This window comes from Podarcis cretensis (genome assembly GCF_951804945.1).
Source record: "Podarcis cretensis genome assembly, chromosome: 2".
Lineage (NCBI taxonomy): Eukaryota > Metazoa > Chordata > Lepidosauria > Squamata > Lacertidae > Podarcis > Podarcis cretensis.
In genome coordinates, this window is record NC_137171.1 from 116,276,562 (window position 1) to 116,299,447 (window position 22,886).

Here is a 22,886-nt window from a genome sequence, read left to right on the forward strand (position 1 = left end):
TTGAAAAAACTTAATATGGAGTCTAAATGGCCAAAATATTGTGAAATCCTAGAACAGGAGGGCAATAAGTGGAAATTGCAGAGTTTTGAGAATCTAAAAGACAAAGTGCGAGATTGGCTTCACTATTATCAAATAATGGAGGTGTACAAGCTGGATAGGAAAATTGGTTTCCAGGTGGAAAAGTCAAAATTGGAAACAGAACTGCTAGAATCCAATACTAAGAATTTGTCAAAAATGTATAACTTGCTGTTGAAATGGAACACGCAGGATGAAACGGTTAAATCAGCTATGATTAAGTGGGCGCAAGATATTGGACACAACATTATGTTTGCTGACTGGGAAAAGTTGTCGACCACCAGTATGAAATTCACGGCGTGTAACGCCTTGAGAGAAAATATTATGAAAATGATTTATAGGTGGTACATGACCCCAGTCAAGCTTGCAAAAATTTACCACTTATCAGATAATGAATGTTGGAAGTGTAAAGAAAACGAAGGCTCATTCTTTCACCTCTGGTGGACGTGCCCAAGGATTAAGGCTTTCTGGGAAATGATATATAATGAAATGAAAAAGGTATTTAAATATACCTTCTTGAAGAAACCAGAGGCCTTTCCCCTGGGTATGGTTAGTCATGTGGTGTTAAAGAAGGATAGAACTTTGTTTTTGTATGCCACAACAGCAGCAAGGATCCTTATTGCAAAGTATTGGAAGACACCAGATCTACCCACTTTGGAAGAATGGCAGTTGAAAATGACAGACTACATGGGGCTGGCAGAGATGACGGGCAGAATCCGAGACCAGGAGAAGGAGACAGTGGAAGAAGATTGGAAGAAATTTAAAGACACTATAAGATTAATGAATGTTAGATTGACAGGGGTTTAAAAATAATGTGGTTTTCAGAGATCTTGATCAAGAAAAGGAAAGGAATTAGTAAAAAAAAACACTCTTGGGAAATAAGGGAATGGATTTGCTGATTGGATAACGAAATTAGAATACAAAACGGGGAGGTATGAGGAAGTCGGGGAAAATAGGTTGAGAAAATAAGGTTTGAAATTATACCTGTTGTTTTTTGTTTGTTTTGTTCTTGTTGTTGTTTGTATTTGTATGTTCTTATTGGAAATTTTAATAAATATCATAAAAAAAGAAAAAGAAAACTCCATACATTTATATGGTTTCCCGCCTGTGTGAGTTATCTTATGATATTAACGTCTCCACTCCCTCTGAAGATTTTTCCACGTTTCATAAATCTGGTTTTCCCCATGTGAGTTAGCGGATGTTTCCTAAGGTTCCATATTGACTTAAGCTTCTCCCCTTTGGGAGTTCGCCAGTGTAATGTAAGTTTATCCTCCCTGTTGAAGCTCGTCCCACATTCGATACGGTCCAATGGCTCCTCCGATGTATGAGTTAGTTGGTGTATTCTAAGTGCTCTACTTTTGCTGCAGCTCCTTCCACATGCCATATATTAAAATGGTTTCTTCCCCGTGTGTTAGTTGGTGTCTTATAAGGTGTCGATATGGACTGAAGGTCTTTCCACATTCATTCCACATTCAGTACATTTAAATGGTTTCTCGCCTGTGTGAGTTCATTGACGGCTTCTAAGTGTTCCATTTTGACTGAAGCTCCTTCCACATTCAATACATTTAAATGGTTTCTCGCCTGTGTGAGTTCGGTGGTGTACTCTAAGGTCTCCACTTTCACTGAAGCTCTTTCCACATTCAATACATTTAAATGGTTTCTCCCCTGTGTGAGTTCGTTGGTGTATTCTAACTGTTCCATTTTGACTGAAGCACTTTCCACATTCAATACATTTAAATGGTTTCTCCCCGTGTGAATTTTTTGGTGTTTTCTAAGGTGTCCACTTTCACTGAAGCTCTTTCCACATTCAATACATTTAAATGGTTTCTCCCCTGTGTGAGTTCGTTGGTGCATTCTAAGGTGTCCATATCGACTGAAGCACTTACCACATTCAGCACATTTAAATGGTGTCTCCCCCGTGTGAGATAGTTGATGGCTTCTAAGGTCTCCATATCGACTAAAGCTTTTTCCACATTCAATGCATTTAAATGGTTTCTCCCGTGTGTGAGTTCGTTGGTGCATTCTAAGTGTTCTATTTTGACCGAAGCACTTTCCACATTGAGTACATTTAAATGGTTTCTCCCCCGTGTGAGTTAGTTGATGGCTTCTAAGGTGTCCATTTTGACTGAAGCTTTTTCCACATTCAATACATTTAAATGGTTTCTCTCCTGTGTGAGTTCGTTGGTGTATTCTAAGGTGTCCATACTGACTGAAGCTCTTTCCACATTCAATGCATTTAAATGGTGTCTCCCCTGTGTGAGTTTGTTGGTGTATTCTAAGTGTTCCATTTCGACTGAAACTCTTTCCACATTCAATACATTCAAAAGGTTTCTCCCCCGTGTGAGTTCGTTGGTGTCTTCTAAGGTTTCCACTTTCACTGAAGCTCTTTCCACATTCAGTACATTCAAATGGTTTCTCCCCCGTGTGAGTTCGGTGGTGTACTCTAAGGTCTCCACTTTCACTGAAGCTCTTTCCACATTCAGTACATTCAAATGGTTTCTCCCCCTTGTGAGTTAGTTGATGGCTTCTAAGGTGTCCATTGTGACTGAAGCTCTTTCCACATTCAATACATTTAAATGGTTTCTCCCCCGTGTGAGTTCGTTGGTGTATTCTAAGATGTTCACTTCTACTGAAGCTCTTTCCACATTCAATACATTTAAATGGTTTCTCCCCCGTGTGAGTTTGTTGATGTTTCCTTAGTGCTCCACTTTCACTGAAGCTCTTTCCACATTCAATACATTTAAATGGTTTCTCCCCTGTGTGAGTTCGTTGGTGTATTCTAAGTGTTCCATATCGACTGAAGCACTTTCCACATTCAATACATTTAAATGGTTTCTCCCCTGTGTGAGTTAGTTGGTGTATTCTAAGTGTTCCATATCGACTGAAGCACTTTCCACATTCAACACATTCAAATGGTTTCTCTCCTGTGTGAGTTCGTTGATGATTTCTAAGGTTTACAGTTACACTGAAGCGCTTTCCACATTCAATACATTCAAATGGTTTCTCCCCCGTGTGAGTTCGTTGGTGTATTCTAAGGTGTTCACTTCTACTGAAGCTCTTTCCACATTCTATACATTTAAATGGTTTCTCCCCTGTGTGAGTTCGTTGATGTTTTCTTAGTGCTCTACTTTCACTGAAGCTCTTTCCACATTCAATACATTTAAATGGTTTCTCCCCCGTGTGAGTTCGTTGGTGTATTTTAAGCTTTCCATTTTGACTGAAGCACTTTGCACATTCAATACATTTAAATGGTTTATCCACTGTGTGAGTTCGTTGATGTTTTCTAAGAGTTCCATTTTCCCTGAATCTCTTTCGATAGTCAGTACATTTAAATGGTTTCTCCTCTATGTGAATTCGTTGATGTGTCCTCAGTCTTCCACTGTGACTAAAACACATTCCACATTCCATGCACTTCAACTGTTTCTTTGTTTTTCCCAATGAATTCACAGATGGCTCCATAGAATTCTGGCCATCATCTTCCTCACCTGTTTGGGAGTGGGGGAGGGGGAAGAGAATCCTGTTAAGACTTTCAAGAAAGACAAGAAAGGAACTGAACACATGTCAGTCCCAGTATGCACCTTCTCTTATCTTAACACTGTCTCCTTTCTCCACTGTCCTCTCTATGTTCCAAACTTTTAGGAATGCAGGTGAGATAATGGCAAGAAAAACACATGATCACTCCATTCACACTTACTAAACTGCATTATTTTATAATCTGTGGTGGAATTGGCTTCTTAGACACATCTCTGTATTTCTCTTTGTCCAGGGAGGAAAGGATCACAGGCTCAAGTAGCAGTCTCTCCTATGACTAAGAAGTCAAATTTTCGTGTTACTGTGCCACATGTAACTGTAAAAATATTGCAATATCTTAGAACAGGCACCCCTAACTTGGGCCTCCAGGTGTTTTGGGACTACAACTCCCATCAGCCCTGACCACTGGTCCTCTTAGCCAGGGACGTTGGGAGTTGTAGTCCCAAAACATCTGGAGGGCCAAGTAGGGGAGATGCCTGTATCACAATATAAGAAGAGCCTGCTCGATTGGGCAAAGGCCCACCTAGTCCAGCATCCTCTTCTCACAGTGGCCAGCTAGATTCCTGTGGGAAACCAGCAAGCAGGATTTGAGTACAAGAGCCCTCTGCCTTCCTGTGCTTTCCCGGAACTAGTATTAAGAAGCATTATTGCCTAGGACCACAAGGGCAGCGCACAGACATCAGTCTAATCCTCTTTTTCAAACTATCCAAGGGACAAAATCAAGGATTAAAAATAAATTATTAACAGATGTAAGAGACAGAGGAGGTTTTGCCCTGCCGGGTTTGAAACTTTATTATGAAACATCCTGTATCTGCTAGAACCGGGAATGGATTACATTGGAAAACACAGATACTGTATTTTAGATCTGGAAGGACACAAATAATGGATAGCATGCATATTTATGGTAGGAAAAGGCCAAGGTGCATAGAGCTTTTCAGAATCATATAGTAAGAAAAACAATTTGTAGGGTATGAGAGAAGTATAAAAATTTGCTTTAGTAAAAAACCCTGGTGGCTTTCTCCCTTGGAAGCAATATCTCTGAAAAAAATTGAATATGAGAAGTAATTGGCCGTCTTATAGAGAGCTGTTAACTGAAGTTGAAAACCAACTGAAATTAAAAGATTTTGAAGAGATAAGGAAAGCTGTAACTGACTGGTTACACTACCATCAACTAAATGATATCTTCAAGATATACAAAGAGAAAGGTTTTAGTTATAAGACATTATAATTTCAAAAAGAACTCTTAGGAAATAACATAAAAAGATCTGTCTAAAATGTATAACTTGCTCCTAGAATGGTATACAAAGGATGAACAGGTCAAATCAGTTATGACGAAATGGGAAAGGGACTTAGGACATAACATGCAAATGGCAGATTGGGAGAGGCTTTGGAAAACAGATCTGAAATTCACAGCTTGCTGTACATTGAAAGAAAACTACATGAAAAGTATGTACTGGTGGTATTTGACTCCTAATAAGTTCAAATATATGCTGGAAATGTAAAGAAGAAGTGGGTACCTTTTGTGTGGCTATTCCCTCCCCCCCACAGGTGGAATAAATGAAGACAACGGACACAGAGTTTTAGGTTAATGGGCGAAAATGGCCACAACTTTAAGTGGCCCTAGGAAGGCCCACCCCTGCCGCCAGCCAATTGGCTGGCGCCACAGGGTATGCTAATTGGGTGAATCCCAGTCTCCTGCGAGGCTGACGCCAGCCTCGCAGAGTGAGTGTGGGCGGGGTCGTGATCCCACAACCCCCCCTCCTCCTGAAGATCGGAAGGGGCATTGCTATATGTGGTGGTCATGTATGATAACAGTATCATTTCGGGAAATGGTATATAATGAATAAAAAAATATGTTTAAAATAAAAGTTGTTAAGAACCTAGAAGCTTATTTATTTGGAATTACAGATACTGAGATCCCAAAAGACCAGGAAAGACTATGTATGCGACAACAGCTGCACAGATGTTATTATCCCAACGATGGAAAGATGCAATAATCCCAACTAGGGAAGAATCGCAAGCCAAACTTCTGGACTCTGCCGAAATGGCAAAATTAGCCGTGAGACTCAGGAATCAAGAAAACAAGGACTTTAAAAAAGAATGGGGAAAATTTATAATTGACCTATGAGATTACTGCACGCAAATCAAAACGTTAGCTGGACTTTAGGAATCACTTGTAAAATAAGTTTATGGTCAATTTAGATAAATGAAAACTGTGGAGATGTATCTATACAGTGGTACCTCGTGTTACGTAACCCTCTGGTATTTTTCCCCGTTTTGCCACTAACATGCGTAGAAGCACTCTATTGCGCCACGTGCGTGTGCAGAAGCGGTCCTCCGGTTTGCAAAAACCTCGGGATCCATTTGGAGCTCCGGAACAGATCCTGTTTGCAACCGGAGGTACCACTGTATGTAGTTTTGGAAAAATTAATATAAGGACCATGAAAGGGATGGAGCGAAGTCATGTGATTCAGAGAATCTTGTGATGGGATAATGAGCTGCTTGTGCGTAAAAGCTGTATCCCTCAGAGCTTTGCAAAGGTTTCAAAGCTCTGCCTTAACGGGAGCCCTCAAAGCATGACTCCCTCAATCGCTGGCAGAATCTGTCAGTGGGCGTTTCCGGAATTTGCGCCAACATAAGAGTTCCTTAACGGAAACTCGCCGTCGGGATTCTTGGCGAGACAGCTTCCTGCGAGGAGTGGGTCTGCCCAGAGGAGGTCCTGAGACCTCCCCGCTGTTTTCACTGAAAGTCTCCTGGAGCCCTCCCTCCGACTGAGTTTCTCCATGAACTCTCTCTCTCCCCCTGCTGGTTCCTTCCTCCGCATCCGAGGATCTCCTAGCCTCCTTGAGCCCCTGCACCACCTGACACTCCGATGGCAGTTCCCTGACAAATCTCATGAAATGATTATATAAATGTCTTTTGATATAAACTTGTATTTGTCAAAACCAATAAAAATATTTCAAAAAAAGGGAAGTCCATAGATTGACTATGTTTCTGTTGATTCATCATTTGCAAACCCAGAAATAGGTGCTCCTGTTTTTGAAGTTTGCCTCGGAAACCGAACGTGCTCCAGAGCTCCATTTTTTACTGTTGGGCAGTAAATTTAAGTGCCCCCCATCCTAATTAAGGCTTTTTTTCATTCCGTTTTACCCTTTTTTAAAAAATAATAATATTTATTTAGTTATGCAACAAGAAAAAAACACACGCAAAAAAACACAAATACCAAATTACACACAAATTACAAAAATAACCATAGCCACATAATTTTCTTGGCAAACAATAAAACATCTACTGGTCTTAACACTAAAGACTCAACTTCCCGTCTATTCCATATTTCAATTTCATGTTACTTACTGCCAATACACATTTTTTTTCATAATTAAACTTATTCTCAATAAATCTAATTTCTTCTATCTACCTAGCAGCTATTACTGAAGTTCCTCGAATGCTGCAACAGAATTTAAACTACTATATTTGTTTTTCAGATATTCTTTGAAAACCTCCCATTTAGAAACAAATTCCTGTTTTGATTTATTCTTTATCTTTTCTGATAAACCATCTGATTCGGCATATTCTGTCAGCTTTTGGATCCAATCTTGTATAGAGGGGATTTCATTACTCTTCCATTTTGCTGCGATCAAAACTATTGCTGCCGCCGTCGCACATAAAAAGATACCCTTCCTCTTTTGTGGAATATCCAAATCTGTTATTCCCAGGAGGTAGGCCTCTGGTTTTTTATTGAAAGAGATTTTTAGCATTTTTTGCAGTTCTGCATGTATACTCTCCCAGAATACCTGTATTTTCCTACATGTCCACCACATATGGTAGAATGTTCCTGAGTCTTCGCATCTCCAACAATTACTTGACACATTTTTATACATTTTTGAAAGTTTCCATGGTGTTAGATACCATCGATGTTGCATTTTTTGAAAGTTCTCTCTAATCGTGTAACAGTTTGTGAATTTCCAATTGATCTTCCATAAATTTTCCCATTGGGCCATGGTTATTGAATGGCCAAAATCCTGGGAACACCTCACCATTGCCATTGTTACCTCCTCCTCCTTGACTGTCCAGTCAAGGAGGAGTCGGTAAGTTTCCTAATTAAGGCTTTTTTTATTCCGTTTTACCCTTGAGACCTAATTTAAGTCGTCTCCATCGTAATCAAGGCTTTTTTCATCCCATTTGTTCCCTTGCACAGCTAATTTAAGCTCCCCCCCAATGAATATTCAAGCCGTTTCTGGGTGTAGTGTTCTGAGGTGACATTTGGTGCTTTAGTTTTTTCCTATTTTTTTGCGTATCTGTTTGTGTGGCTTTTTCATTTTTGACTGAGGCTTGTTTTTTTGTTTTATGATTGATTTATTGATTGATTGACTGTGGAAAGGGATAAAAGCTCCCTATTCAAACACTGACTATCATTAGTACAGTTACAAAAAAAAATTAGTTTTAATTTTTATCATCTACAAAGCTGCCTTATTTATTTTATGGTACAGAACATTGATTATTGCTTTCTTTTTATGGATCAATGGTTGTTAGATAGTAAATTGATTAATCCATTTTGCATTACTTTCTCATGGAAAGCACGCTTTAGTTTTGGAATGCTTCGGTTTTGGAAGACTTCTGGAACCGATTAAGTTTGAGAACCGAGGTACCACTGTAACGCCTAAGATTTAAAGATGGTCTTGTTAGATAGTAAAATTCATGTTAAATTGCTGTTTTAGGGGCTGTTTTTAAAAGTCTGGAACGGATTAATCCATTTTGCATTACTTTCTATGGGAAAGCGCTCCTTGGTTTTGGAACACTTTAGTTTCAGAAGACTTTCGGAACCGATTATGTTTGAGTACCATAATGGTACCAGTGGTTCCAAAACCACTGTAACTCCTAAGATTTAAAATCCTGGAGGAAGAAAATCTGCCCCCACCACTTTATGAAAGGGATACAAGAAACAAGGAGCTGCTTTGCAGAAGGCCTCACCCCCCTCCTCCTTAATGTCAGGAACTTCCTTCCATTTGTCTCCTCTCCATCTTTTCCTCTTTCTCCCTCCACCATCTATCCCTGTCCCCATCTCCTCTCCCTTGGAACTCACCAGATTTCTTGAAGGGTCCTGGGAGGGAATGCTCAGAGGTTGTGGGGAGGGATGCGGGAGACAGCCTGACCAGGTCACCTGTCCATCTTCCTCCTTCCATCCTGGCTTGGCTTGCAGGTTCAGTCTCAGCTAGGTTTGCAGGTTCAGCTTCCTGAGGAGTACAGAATCCAGAGCAAGTTGCAGCTTCCTGGGAGGGAGGGAAGAAGAAGCCAAGGGAGTCTGAGAGCCCCTGCAGGGATTCTCCTGCCCAAGACATTCTGCTGCCCCTGGAGAAGCCCCAACTGGGCACCCCCTTCGCAAGAGCCCCCACCCATTTTCGATCACCTTTGGCAATTCCTTTCATCACCTCCCTTCCTTTTTTATTTATTTTATTTTATTTATTCAATCTTTATTGGTTTAAAATCAACACACACACAACAAAAGCTTATAAAAAGGAAAAGAAACAAAACAAAAAAGCACAATACATTTTTATCCACACTCAGCTTCCGGGTCATGTGGCCAGCATGACTAAGCCGCTTCTGGCGAACTAAAGTAGCGCATGGAAACGCCGTTTACCTTCCCGCCGGAGCGGTACCTATTTATCTACTTGCACTTTGACGTTCTTTCAAACTGTAGGTTGGCAATTTTCTTAATTACTTGCCTCTATTTTTCAATAAACTTTATCTTTGTTAAATCTTGTCTGAATTCTTTGTACCTTATTCAATTATGAGAGTTATTTGAAGCATTTTAAAGTTTTTATAAGAGGACACTGTTGTTTTAAATATTATCTATAGCTTTCTCATTCCCTTTTAAACTTTTGGGTCGATCGATTTCTTATCTTTTCCGTCATCTGTGCTACTTCTATATATTGAAGGATTTTTACTTGCCACTCCTCTTCTGATGGAATTTTATCTCCTTTGTATCCCTTGGCAATCAGCATCTCCACTGCAGTTGTTGCATACAAAAAGACCCCTTCCCAAGAGCCCCTGTCCATTTTCAAACACCTTTGGCAATTCCTTTCACCTGCCTGTCCCGCCTCCCTTCCTAAGGCTGGCATGGTATGCATGTTGGTGGCCTGAGAGTAGATCCCATGGAACATAAGAGTTAATCTGCAAAGGACTGCTCTGAATACATGGGAGGCCCTTGCATGGAGAAGAAGGAAGCCCCTTGCTTGCATTTGAACCCCCTAAGAGAGGCGGGGGATCCGGCCACTGCTCCCTCTGCCCTCGCTGCCTCCTCCTCTGCCCTCCTGCCCTGCAAACACCCTTTGCTCTTGTTCCTCAGGGGAGAGAGGCAGGAAGAGCCTTCAAACCCATCCCTTTCCTCCTCAGCTGCCCAGTGAGAGGGGAAGGAGCTGCAGCGCCTGGTTCACTTCATGGTTTACTGGGATTGTGAATGCCCCTTCCGACCTTCAGGAGGAGGGGGGGTTGTGGGATCACGACCCCGCCCACACTCTGCGAGGCTGGCGTCAGCCTCGCAGGAGACAGGGATTCACCCAATTAGCATACCCTGTGGCGCCAGCCAATTGGCTGGCGGCAGGGGCGGGCCTTCCTAGGGCCACTTAAGGTCAGGGCAGCCCCTGGCTCACCCCCTTTCTGAATATTCAAGCCGTTTCTGGGTGTAGTGTTCTGAGGTGACATTTGGTGCTTTAGTTTTTTCCTATTTTTTTGCGTTTCTGTTTGTGTGGCTTTTTCATTTTTGACTGAGGCTTGTTTTTTTGTTTTATGATTGATTTATTGATTGATTGACTGTGGAAAGGGATAAAAGCTCCCTATTCAAACACTGACTATCATTAGTACAGTTACAAAAAAAAAATTAGTTTTAATTTTTATCATCTACAAAGCTGCCTTATTTATTTTATGGTACAGAACATTGATTATTGCTTTCTTTTTATGGATCAATGGTTGTTAGATAGTAAATTGATTAATCCATTTTGCATTACTTTCTCATGGAAAGCACGCTTTAGTTTTGGAATGCTTCGGTTTTGGAAGACTTCTGGAACCGATTAAGTTTGAGAACCGAGGTACCACTGTAACGCCTAAGATTTAAAGATGGTCTTGTTAGATAGTAAAATTCATGTTAAATTGCTGTTTTAGGGGCTGTTTTTAAAAGTCTGGAACGGATTAATCCATTTTGCATTACTTTCTATGGGAAAGCGCTCCTTGGTTTTGGAACACTTTAGTTTCAGAAGACTTTCGGAACCGATTATGTTTGAGTACCATAATGGTACCAGTGGTTCCAAAACCACTGTAACTCCTAAGATTTAAAATCCTGGAGGATTTTTTCACATTGGGCCAACCCAAACGCCCCGTTAAATCGCACATCATGTGCAGGGGCACAGCCTGCACCACGAAAATCACGGATCCATGGCTACCTGGCCACTCCGTGGTCCAAAAACGTGGTTTTGAAGCACGGATCCTCATGGATCCTTACGCTTTTCGCATTGGGCGAACCCAAACTCACTGTCAAATCACATATCATTGCCAGGGGCACAGCCTGCACCACAAAAAACTCGGATCCACGGCTTCCTGGCCATACCGTGGCCCAAAAACGTGGTTTCGAAGCATGGATCCTCATGGATCCTTACGCTTTTCGCATTGGATCCTCATTATTTTTGCACAAGATCAGCCCAAAGTCACCATCAGATCAAACATCATGGTCAGTGGCACAGCCTGCACCACAAAAAACTCGGATCCACGGCTTCCTGGCCATACCGTGGCCCAAAAACGTGGTTTTGAAGCATGGATCCTCATGGATCCTCACGCTTTTTGCACTAGATCATCCCAGACTCACTGTCAAATCACATATCATTGCCAGGGACACAGCATCCACTACAGAAATCACGGATCCATGGCTTCCTGGCCATACCGTGGCCCAAAAACGTGGTTTTGAAGCACGGATCCTCATGCATCCTCACGCTTTTTGCACTAGATCATCCCAGACTCACTGTCAAATAACATATCATTGCCAGGGGCGCAGCATCCACCACAGAAATCACGGATCCACGGCTTCCTGGCCACTCCATGGCGAAAAAATGTGGTTTTGAAGCACGGATCCTCATGGATCCTTACGATTTTTGCACAAGATCAGCCCAAAGTCATCATCAGATCATACATCATGGTCAGGGGCACAGCCTGCACAACAAAAAAATCGGATCCACGGCTTCCTGGCCACTCCATGGCCAAAAAACGTGGTTTTGAAGCACGGATCCTCATGGATCCTCACGCTTTTTGCATTGGGCCAACCCAAACTCACCGTCAAATCACACATCATGGCCAGGGGCACAGCCTGCACCACAAAAAACTCAGATCCACGGCTTCCTGGCAACACCGTGGCCCAAAAACGTGGTTTTGAAGCACGGATCCTCACAGATCCTCACGCTTTTTGCATTGGGCCACCACAAACTCACTGTCAAATCACACATCATGGCCAGGGGCACAGCCTGCACCACAAAAAACTAGGATCCACGACTTCCTGGTAACACCATGGACCAAAAACGTGGTTTTGAAGCACGGATCCTCATGGATCCTGACACTGTTTGCACTAGATCAGCCCAAACTCACCATTAAATCACACATCATTGCCAGGGGCACAGCCTGCACCACAAAAAACTAGGATCCACGGCTTCCTGGCAACACCATGGCCCAAAAACATGGTTTTGAAGCATGGATCTTCATGGATCCTCACGCCTTTTGCATTGGGCCACCACAAACTCACTGTCAAATCACACATCATAGCCAGGGGCACAGCCTGCACCACAAAAATCATGAGTTGCACTACAAAAATCACAAAAATGCACTGTTAATTTCACCACTGCAATATTATTATTAGAGCCGATAGAAGAATATATGACTACCGTATTTTTCGCTCTATCGGACACACTTTTTACCCTCAAAAAATTAAGGGGAAATGTGTGTGCGTCCTATGGAGCAAATGCAGGCTCCTTGGCCTCAGCGATAGCAACACAAAGACTCCGAAGCGCAAAGGGAGCGCTCCCTCCGCACTCCAGAGGCTACGCGTTGCTTTCGCTGAAGCCTGGAGAGCGAGAGGGGTCGGTGCGCACCGACCCCTCTCACTCTCCAGGCTTCAGGGATAGCTGCCTGAAGCCTTTGGAGCGCAGCGCAAGTTCCCGCTGCGCTCTGAAGGCTTGCGGATAGCCGCCTGAAGCCTGGAGAACGAGAGGGGTTGGTGCACACCGATCCCTCTTGCTCTCCAGGCTTTGCTTCGCTGGAGAGGCGCTGCACAGTTTTTCCTCTCTGCGCAGTGCCCCTTCACAGTGAAGAACAGCACCTGGAAATTTTTGACGCTGCTAAACCTCAAGAATATCCAAGGCAGAGATTGTGATGATCTTACCTGTGAATGTAAATTATCAAACCAACTAGATGGAGACCACCAAAGTAACCATGAAAAACAATCACCTGTCTTGCGTCAATTCAGCTACAAATGGTTTTGGGACAAAAGTTGGTTGCTTTTCGGGGGTGGTAATTATAAATGGAGGTTTAACTGCAAGTTTTCTTGCCAACAGATTTTGTCAGTGCAAACTTTGAAATAGGGGGTTTCCAACGTGGTGCCCATGGGCATCATGGAGCCTGCTGACAGCTTTCCTGGAGTCCACCACGTGTTTTTAGAAAAAGAACAGGATTAGTGGTGAATTGTGCCCAGCATGACTTCAGATTGTTCATAGTACATTTGATTGACTGCAGGGGCATACGAAGGGGCAGCGGGGTGATGGTGCCCCGGGGTGCCATGCTGGGGGGAGAGTGACAGTACGGTCGCTGTACTAGCTGCCGCTTGTGCAGCGTCCGTGTGGGCTGCCGCTCTTGCAGCAACTGTACAGGCAGCCCCTCTCGCAGCGACCGTATGGGCCATACAGGCAGCTGCTCTCGCGGCAACTGTACAGGCTGCTGCTCGCGTAGCGTCCGTACAGGCAGCCCCTCTCACAGCGGCCGTACAGGCTGTATGGGCAGCCGCTTTCCTGGCGACCATATGGGCTGCCGCACACGCGGCGTCCATACAGGCTGCCATGCATGCACAGTCCGTTCAGGACATTGTGTGCTCACCCATCATCCATATTACCATATTATAGCTGCCACAAAATCTATCAGCATGCCACCAGAACCAGGGAAGCCTTGCCAGTTGCAGCTCACACAGTTGAAGTGAAATAAAAGACAGAAGAGTAGATCGGGAAGAAAGTTCCCTAGACTGCAGGAAAAGATAACAGTAGCTCCAGCATCTGATTCAGTGCAGGCTGCTGAGGGGTTTGACTCCTTAAGATCACCAACTGACTATGAGACACCTGGAAAGCACTCAGCCTCAGATGACCTCCACTCCAAAAAGTGGGAAAGAGGATTTAACAGTGACCAATATTGATTCTTTTGATAGCAGCCCCATATTCTCAACACAAAGTGAGAAGTGTTTGGACAAATCACTGATTTGTACATCAGTTCCCCCATGGCACAACTGTACCTTCCCCACACTCAGTCTACAAACCATGGGACTTGTGGGTTCAGTTGGCAACATCTGTGTGTATGACTATGACATAAACACACTGAAAGGATCAAACTGGATAAATGATTGCGTAATAGATGCCTTTCTTGCCTCCAGGGTGATCATGGCCAAAGAGCTAGGTCACGATGGAACCATTTTCCCACTTACCGTACTTGCCACTTCATGCAGATTTGTCAAAGATTGCCAGTGCAAGTTCTGAAGAACTGTTTGAGATTTGGAGTGCTAAGGAAAGATGTTTTGATTATTCCAGTAAATGACAAAGTCCACTGGATACTGATAGTAATCATTTTTAAAAAGAAAACCATGCTCTATCTAGATTCCAAACATGGATTGAACCACTCTGTGATTGATGCAATAACATGCTTCTTAGCATGTCTGTATGAGATGGATTCAAAATATCCCTATAGTTTTGCAGCTGGTCATTTTTTGCACCAACTGATATACCCAGGCAAGGTAATTCTAGTGACTATGGTCCTTTCACATGTACCATTGCCCATCTGATTGCTTCTGCTGCCCAATTACAGTTCATACAAAAGGATATGGCTGCCATTAGACCCTGGATTGCAAAAGAAATAATACAGTACTGTGGGAAAACCTATTTTGAAGGACAAGACAAATATTTTCAAGTGGAAATTGATGCTGTTCCTCCCAAGAAGAGACAAATCTTGAACGAGAGTTACATTACTGTGTCTCGATCATGCCCAGAGGGATGGAAGGATACACTAACCTATTGCTCAGATATTTTACCTTCCTTGTTTGAAGGCTGCTGGTCACTATGTTTCTTGAAGGAAGGGTGCAGGAGGCCAGTGGTGACCTTACTATGGTTTACTGTGAAGGAAACTGCAAGGACTGGTACCACTGCTTTCGCATAGACATTGATTCAAAAGATCTTCCAGAGGTTTTCGTGTGTCCAGAGTGTCAATCCACTGTGGCCAAATAGATTTTGAAACTGCGAACTGTCATATTCCACAGGTTGGTATAATACAGCAAAATCCAAACATATAGTTTTCATCATCATGGCAGGGATGGTCCTTTTCCATAGAATTCTTATTTATGGAGTTAGTTTTTATATCCTGCTTTTCTCTACTTGAAGGAGTTTCAAAGTGGCTAAAAATCTCCTTTCCCTTCCACCCCCACAACAGACACCTTGTGAGGTGAGTGGGGCTGAGAGACTTCAGAGAGAAGTGTGACTGGCCCAAGGTCACCCAGCAGCTGCATGTGGAGGAGCGGGGACGCGAACCCAGCTCACCAGATTAGAGTCCACCGCTCTTAACCACTCCACCACACAAACATCTCTCTTAAAACTCTGGAGCAAGCTGTTCAGTTCAGCCTCATAGTGATACTGATTTGTGGAGGGAAGGTTGGTGATGAGCAAGATCTGTTCCCATTTCCCAACACAGAGACCATAGAGCAGTTTCTTTTGGGGGCTGAACCTGCAGAGTGTTTCTGTTCAGAATTTCTGTGGCAGAAATTGGCTAAGTGCCTTTATAAACATTCAGCTTCTCAAATCGAACCCCATCATGAAACTTTCAGGTGTAGCTGTTGGAGGTGGAGGGCAGAGAAGGTGCTAGTCCTTTCTTCCCTCCTCCCAGCCCCATGATCAGTTGTCCAATGGGCTGAATTTCAGGACTTTTGCATGTAAAGGGCAAGCTTGTTCTTTACTTGTTTAGATTCTTTAAACTTGGGAACAGATATTTGGCTCCATGACGAAAATGACCAAAAGGGTCAGCTTCTAGAGGACTGGAAAGATCATGATTGTACTTCCCCTACCCTCAGCCCTAACCCTGTTGAGTATTTTTTGTTATGAGACTGAGTGTTTGGGGCTGATGCTGTAGCATTCTTGTCTGGGGGCTTGATGGAAAAACAGAAAAGTGGACTTGACTATGCTACCACTCAGTGGATTTGTAACTGGCTGACTGACTGAACCCAAAGGGTGCTCATCAATGGTTCCTCTTCATCCTGGAGAAGAGTGACTAGTGGGGTGCCACAGGGTTCTGTCTTGGGCCCGGTCTTATTCAACATCTTTATCAACGACTTGGATGATGGACTCAAGGGCATCCTGATCAAATTTGCAGATGACACCAAACTGGGAGGGGTGGCTAACACCCCAGAGGACAGGATCACACTTCAAAATGACCTTGACAGATTAGAGAACTGGGCCAAAACAAACAAGATGAATTTTAACAGGGAGAAATGTAAAGTATTGCACTTGGGCAAAAAAAATGAGAGGCACAAATACAAGATGGGTGACACCTGGCTTGAGAGCAGTACATGTGAAAAGGATCTAGGAGTCTTGGTTGACCACAAACTTGACATGAGCCAACAGTGTGACGCGGCAGCTAAAAAAGCCAATGCAATTCTGGGCTGCATCAATAGGAGTATAGCATCTAGATCAAGGGAAGTAATAGTGCCACTGTATTCTGCTCTGGTCAGACCTCACCTGGAGTACTGTGTCCAGTTCTGGGCACCACAGTTCAGGAAGGACACTGACAAACTGGAACGTGTCCAGAGGAGGGCAACCAAAATGGTCAAAGGCCTGGAAACGATGCCTTATGAGGAACGGCTAAGGGAGCTGGGCATGTTTAGCCTGGAGAAGAGGAGGTTAAGGGGTGATATGATAGCCATGTTCAAATATATAAAAGGATGTCACATAGAGGAGGGAGAAAGGTTGTTTTCTGCTGCTCCAGAGAAGCGGACACGGAGCAATGGTTCCAAACTACAAGAAAAAAGATTCCACCTAAACATTAGGAAGAACTTCCTGACAGTAAGAGCTGTTCAACAGTGGAATTTGCTGCCAAGGAGTGTGGTGGAGTCTCCTTCTTTGGAGGTCTTTAAGCAGAGGCTTGACAACCATATGTCAGGAGTGCTCTGATGGTGTTTCCTGCTTGGCAGGGGGTTGGACTCGATGGCCCTTGTGGTCTCTTCCAACTCTATGATTCTATGATTCTATTCTATGATCAGTAATTTTTACGGTAATTACAATCCTGCTTTCCCTTGTACCAGCTTACCTTGACTTCAGTAAGGCCTTTGAAAAGGTCCCCCATGATATTATTGCAAAAAAACTAGTAAAATGTGGGCTAGACAAAGCTACTGTTAGGTGGATTTGTAATTGGTTGACGGGCTGAACCCAAAGAGTGCTCATCAGTGGCTCACCTTCATCCTGGGGAAAAATGACTATTGGGGTTCCACAAGGTTCTGTCCTGCGCCTGGTGCTATTCAATATTTTTATAAATGATTTGGATGATGGAATAGAGGGCGTGCTAATCAAATTTGCAAATGACTGCAAACTGGGAGGGGTTGCTAATACACCAGCGGACAGGGTCAGAATTCAAAATGACCTGAATAGCCTAGAGAGCTGGGCCAAAACCAACTATATGGAGTTCCATAGGGAGAAATGTAAGGTACTACACCTGGATAGAAAAAATGAAATGCACAGGTGGGGGACACTTGGCTTGACAACAGTACCAGTGAAAGGGATCTGGGAGTCTTGGTCGACCACAAGCTGAATATGAGTCAACAGTGTGATGTGGCAGCTAAGAACACCAATGCAATTCTGGGCTGCATCAATAGGAGTATAGTGTCTAGATCAAGTGAAGGAATGCCACCACACTATTCTGGTTGGTCAGACCACACCTGAAATACTGTGTCCAGTTGAAGAAGGATATTGTCAAGTTGGAGCATGTCCAGAAGAGGGTGACCAAAATGTAAAAGGTCTGGAATCCAAGCCCTATGAGGAGAGACTTAGGGAGCTGGATTTGTTTAATCTAGAGAAGAGAAGATTAAGGAGTGACATGATAGCCATGTTTAAATATTTGAAGGGATGTCATGTTGAAGAGGGAGCAAGCTTGTTTTCTGCTGTTCTAGAGACTAGGATGCAGAATAATGGATTCAAACTATGGGAAAAGAGATTCCACCTGGGCACGGTAATCCAGTCAAGGGAAAAGGGAGGCATACTATGTTTAGGGCACCGTTTCCAGCCCCTTCCCCTTTTCGGGGTGAGCATAGTGGATCCTAAAAGGGGCTGCTCAGTCATGGATACAGCTGCTGAGCTGCTCAACTGCCTCATTCCTTGAGTCAGAATGACTGAATCTGTATCCACCGCCCATGTGTCAGTTCATGACTAGGGGCTTCACATTCCTGCCCCCGTGGCCATTTAGTGATCGCCATGGGGGGACGGTTTGGGGGGGTTGGGTTGGGTTTTTGGAAGATGCCTGTGCGTGAATTTGTTTTATGTGTGTAGATCAGTGCACGCTGACCAACGCACAGCCTTTGCAGTAGGGCTCTGTTCTGATGGCATGAGTAGTCACGATGAACTGGTGGATCCTATCTGCTGCAGCCTTCATCCGCCTTCAGAGCCGTTGTAACACACTGCTTGTTATCACCCGCCTGTTCTGCCGTTGAGGACTTCTTGGATCATTCTTTGTCTAGCTCCTTCCCTGTTATGTACTAAGCTTGGATCCTAGAACAATAGGCAAGTACGGTCCTAGAATGCAAGAACTGATTGGCTTGCAGGAAAAGACCAATCAGGCTCCAGGAGGGAAGCAGAATCAGCCAGTCAGACGGGACTCATTGTGTAAATAATGTATATAAAAGCCTCAGGTTTGGGGGGAAATTCAGTCACTGTTTTACAAGCTGCAATAAAGAGCATGAAATCACTACAGGACTCTGAGCATATTTAATTTTCTTTTACCAGGCTGTGCCCCTGGACATGATGTGTGATTTGACGGTGAGTTTGGGTTGGCCCAATGGAAAATGCGTGAGGATCCATGAGGATCCATGCTTCGAAACCACGTTTTTGGGCCACGGTATGGCCAGGAACCCATGGATCCAGTTTTTTTGTGGTGCAGGCTGTGCCCCTGGCTATGACGTGTGATCCGACGGTGAATTTGGGTTGGCCCAATGCGAAAAGTGTGAGGATCCATGAGGATCCGTGATTCAAAACCACGTTTTTGGACCACGGAGTGGCCAGGAAGCCGTGGATCCGTGATTTTCGTGGTGCAGGCTGTGCCCCTGCACATGATGTGCGATTTAACGGGGCGTTTGGGTTGGCCCAATGTGAAAAGTGTGAGGATCCATGAGGATCCGTGCTTCAAAACCACGTTTTTGGGCCGTGTTATGACCAGGAAGCTGTGGATCCTAGGTTTTTGTGGTGCAATTTGTATCCCTGGACATGATGTTTGATTTGACGGTGAATTTGGGCTGGCCCAATGCGAAAAGCATAGGGATCCATGAGGATCCGCGCTTCGAAACCACGTTTTTGGGCCATGGTGTTGCCAGGAAGCCGTGGATCCGTGATTTTTGTGGTGCAAGCTGTGCCCCTGGACATGATGTGTGATTTGACGGTGAGTTTGGGCTGATCTAGTGCAAAAAGCATGAGGATCCATGAGGATCCGTGCTTCAAAACCACGTTTTTGGGCCACAGTATGGCCAGGAAGCCGTGGATCCGTGATTTCTGTAGTGCAGGTTGTGCCCCTGGCTATGACGTGTGATCTGACGGTGAATTTGGGCTGGCCCAATGCGAAAAGCATAAGGATCCATGAGGATCCATACTTCGAAACCACGTTTTTGGGCCATGGTGTTGCCAGGAAGCCGTGGATCCGTGATTTTTGTGGTGCAGGCTGCGCCGCTGCACATGATGTGTGATTTGACGGTGAGTTTGGGCTGATCTAGTGCAAAAAGCGTGAGGATCCATGAGGATCCGTGTTTCAAAACCACGTTTTTGGGCCACGGCATGGCCAGGCAGGCGTGGATCCGAGTTTTTTGTGGTGCAGGTTGTGCCCCTGGCTATGACGTGTGATCTGACGGTGAGTTTGGGTTGGCCCAATGCGAAAAGCGTGAGGATCCATGAGGATCCGTGATTCAAAACCACGTTTTTGGGCCACGGCATGGCCAGGCAGGCGTGGATCCGAGTTTTTTGTGGTGGATGCTGTGCCCCTGGCCATGATGTTTGATCTGATGGTGACTTTGGGCTGTTCTTGTGCAAAAACCATGAGGATCCATGCTTCGGAACCACGTTTTGGGGCCACGGCATGGCCAGGCAGGCGTGGATCCGAGTTTTTTGTGGTGTAGGCTGTGCCCCTGGCTATGATATGTGATTTGATGGTGAGTTTGGGTTGGCCTAATGCGAAAAGCGTGAGGATCCATGAGGATCGGTGCTTCAAAACCACGTTTTTGAGCCATGGTATGGCCAGGAAGCCGTGGATCCGTGATTTTTGTGGTGGATGCTGTGCCCCTGGCCATGATGTTTGAACTGATGGTGACTTTGGGCTGGTCATGTGCAAAAATCATGAGGATCCATGAGGATCCGTGTTTTTTTAAACATGTTTTTGCACCCCTGCGGCCCCACAAAATAGTGGATGCGTGATTTTTTTGATGCTGTCTACAGAGTAAGACATAGTCTACAGTATCATGGTGGTTTTATTTAATTTGAATGAAAAAATCATATGAATTCACGAGGATCCGTCTAGATCCGCCTTTTACCTTTTTCCCACCACGGGTTTCCTTAAAGAGGGCATTTCTTTAAAGGCCATTTCTACAAAATGGAAGTCTTCTGCTGGCAGCCCTATGTAGGAAAGTTTTTGATGTTTTAAATTTTGGGGTGTTTTTGTTGGAAGCCACCCAGAGTAGCTGAGGCAACACAGTCAGATGGGCAGGGGGCAAGTAATGAATTATTTATTTTTATTTTTATTCTTATATTATTATTATCATTAGTTTTATTCCCTCCTGAGCCCATCCTGTTATGCATGCTGATCAGGGACTTTGTCCCAACCCTCCCGCCTGGAACGCAAGGGCTTCCTATTTTTACAACTATTCTTTACATTTCTATACTGCCCTTCCTCCAAGTATCACAGGGCAGCTTACAAGAGAAAAACACAGAGATGCATAGCAGAGTAAGAAATAAAAATGACAACCCTCGCCCCCCCCCATGCAGGTGTGCAGTCCATAGATTGTTTAATGAGCCAAACGCCTGGGAGAAGAGCAATGCTTTCGCCTCTTGCCCCTCCTCCGAGGGGTCTTCTGCTGGGGTATAAATATTAAATTTAATTTATACTATTAAGGCGATCCTGGCCAGCAATGCCCACCCCTCTCCCCTCTCCTTCCCTGCAACTCCCTTTGCACCAAATCCCTGCAGGAGGAAGCTTCTCCCCTCCTCCCCTTCAAGGCCCCCCGTTTAAGAAAAGAGCTCCCTTCCCTCCCTTCTCTTCTCCCCATCCGGGGGCTTCTCATCCTGGACCCCCTCGCAAAGCCCCTTCCCTCCTTCCCCGCCATTGGCTTTGCACTCACCCGAAATCCCGGGCAGCGGGGGCGGGAATGGGAGCCCCCGCGCGGGAGGCAGGGAGTGAGGGCGCTTAATTAGGAGGCTTGATTAGGAAGAAGCCCCTCCTCCGCCTCCGCAGGATGCAGCCCCCCTTCCCGCCTCCTCCCCTCCCTCCCTCCCTCCTTTGCAAGCCCCAATATTATCTCTGCTGGTGAAGCCGGAAGTGGAGGCAACTCTGAGGAGGAAGGAGAAGTCTCAGCCTCTTGTCTGTTATTTGATAACTGGGGGAAGGAAAACCTTGCAGCACCCAACCAATGGGAAGACGAGGGAGGGAACGTGTGCATGGGGAATATAAGCTCATTCTGTGCCCCAGCTGGACTGTGCCTGCTTTGGAGCCCCATATTGTCCTCAATAAGGGGCGCTGGTGGCGCTGTGGGTTAAACCACAAAGCCTAGGGCTTGCCAATCAGAAGGTTGGCAGTTTGAATCCCTGCAATGGGGTGAACTCCTGTTGCTCTGTCTCTGCTCCTGCCAACCTAGCAGTTCGAAAGCACATCAAATTGCAAGAAGATAAAGAGGTACCTGTTGTAAACAAAATCTGCCCTTATTCCCTTATGGGGGACACAAGAGCTGTTGTAGAGTCCTTTGCAGGTTCTCCATCAGTTGAAGAAAATAACAAGAGGCCAACCAGAGAATATTGAGAAGCAAAGCAGCTGGTAAGCCTGATCTTTATTGAACTGTTGCAACAGGGTGCTCCCCTCACATGCAGGAGGATGGAGGAGGACCCCGAACAAAGGTGTGCCTGCCCTTATATAGACCTTTTAAATTCCCTGCCTTGATCGTGGATGGAGAACTTGACTTGGCATGTGTAACAGAGACTTGGTAGGATGAAGCAGATGGACCTGTCCTTGCCGCCGCTTGTCCACCAGGTTCTCTTCTCAACCCAGTCATGTGGGCGAGTGGGTGGGTTGCAGTGATTTTTAGGAAATCATTAATTTCCATCAGGTGTCCTATTGGGAAGACCCAGTTCTCTGAGTGCATGTTCTTGGACAATAGGGGCAGTACAGGATTCCTTTTGGTGTACTGACCACCCCGCTGCACCAAGGATTCCCTGCCCAAGCTGCTTCAGGTCGTGGCAGATGTTCTCCTGGAGACACCTAATTTGGTTGTCCTGGGGGATTTTAACATTCACGCCAACACAACCTTACAAGGGGCTGATTGGGACTTTGTGGAAAGCATGGCCTCCATGGGGCTGTCCCTGAATAAGTTTGGCCCAACTCAGTGTCGCAGACATTCCTTAGACCTGGTGTTCACCTCTATGGATGTTGGTGATCTGACACTAAGTAAAAGCGAAACTAAAGAAGTACCATGGTCAGATCACTTTCTGGACTTCTCCACAACCCTTCCCATCTGCAGGGAGGTGGGACCGATTTGGATGGTCCCCCCCCCCGCC

At 44.7% G+C, this 22,886-nt stretch overlaps 1 protein-coding gene across 1 annotated transcript in view; it reads right to left on the minus strand.

The window, feature by feature from the left end:
- Nucleotides 1–1,155: 1,155 nt before the first annotated feature.
- The window catches only part of LOC307207824 (uncharacterized protein), a 33,559-nt gene continuing 11,828 nt past the window's right edge, over nucleotides 1,156–22,886 (minus strand). The window contains exons 2-3 of the mRNA XM_079961928.1: nucleotides 8,690–8,876; nucleotides 1,156–3,560 (exon numbers count right to left, since the gene is read on the minus strand). Of these exons, the coding sequence (XP_079818054.1) occupies nucleotides 1,537–3,560; nucleotides 8,690–8,789 (2,124 nt within the window). The 5' untranslated portion in view covers nucleotides 8,790–8,876 and the 3' untranslated portion in view covers nucleotides 1,156–1,536. The remainder of the gene's footprint in view (nucleotides 3,561–8,689; nucleotides 8,877–22,886) is intronic.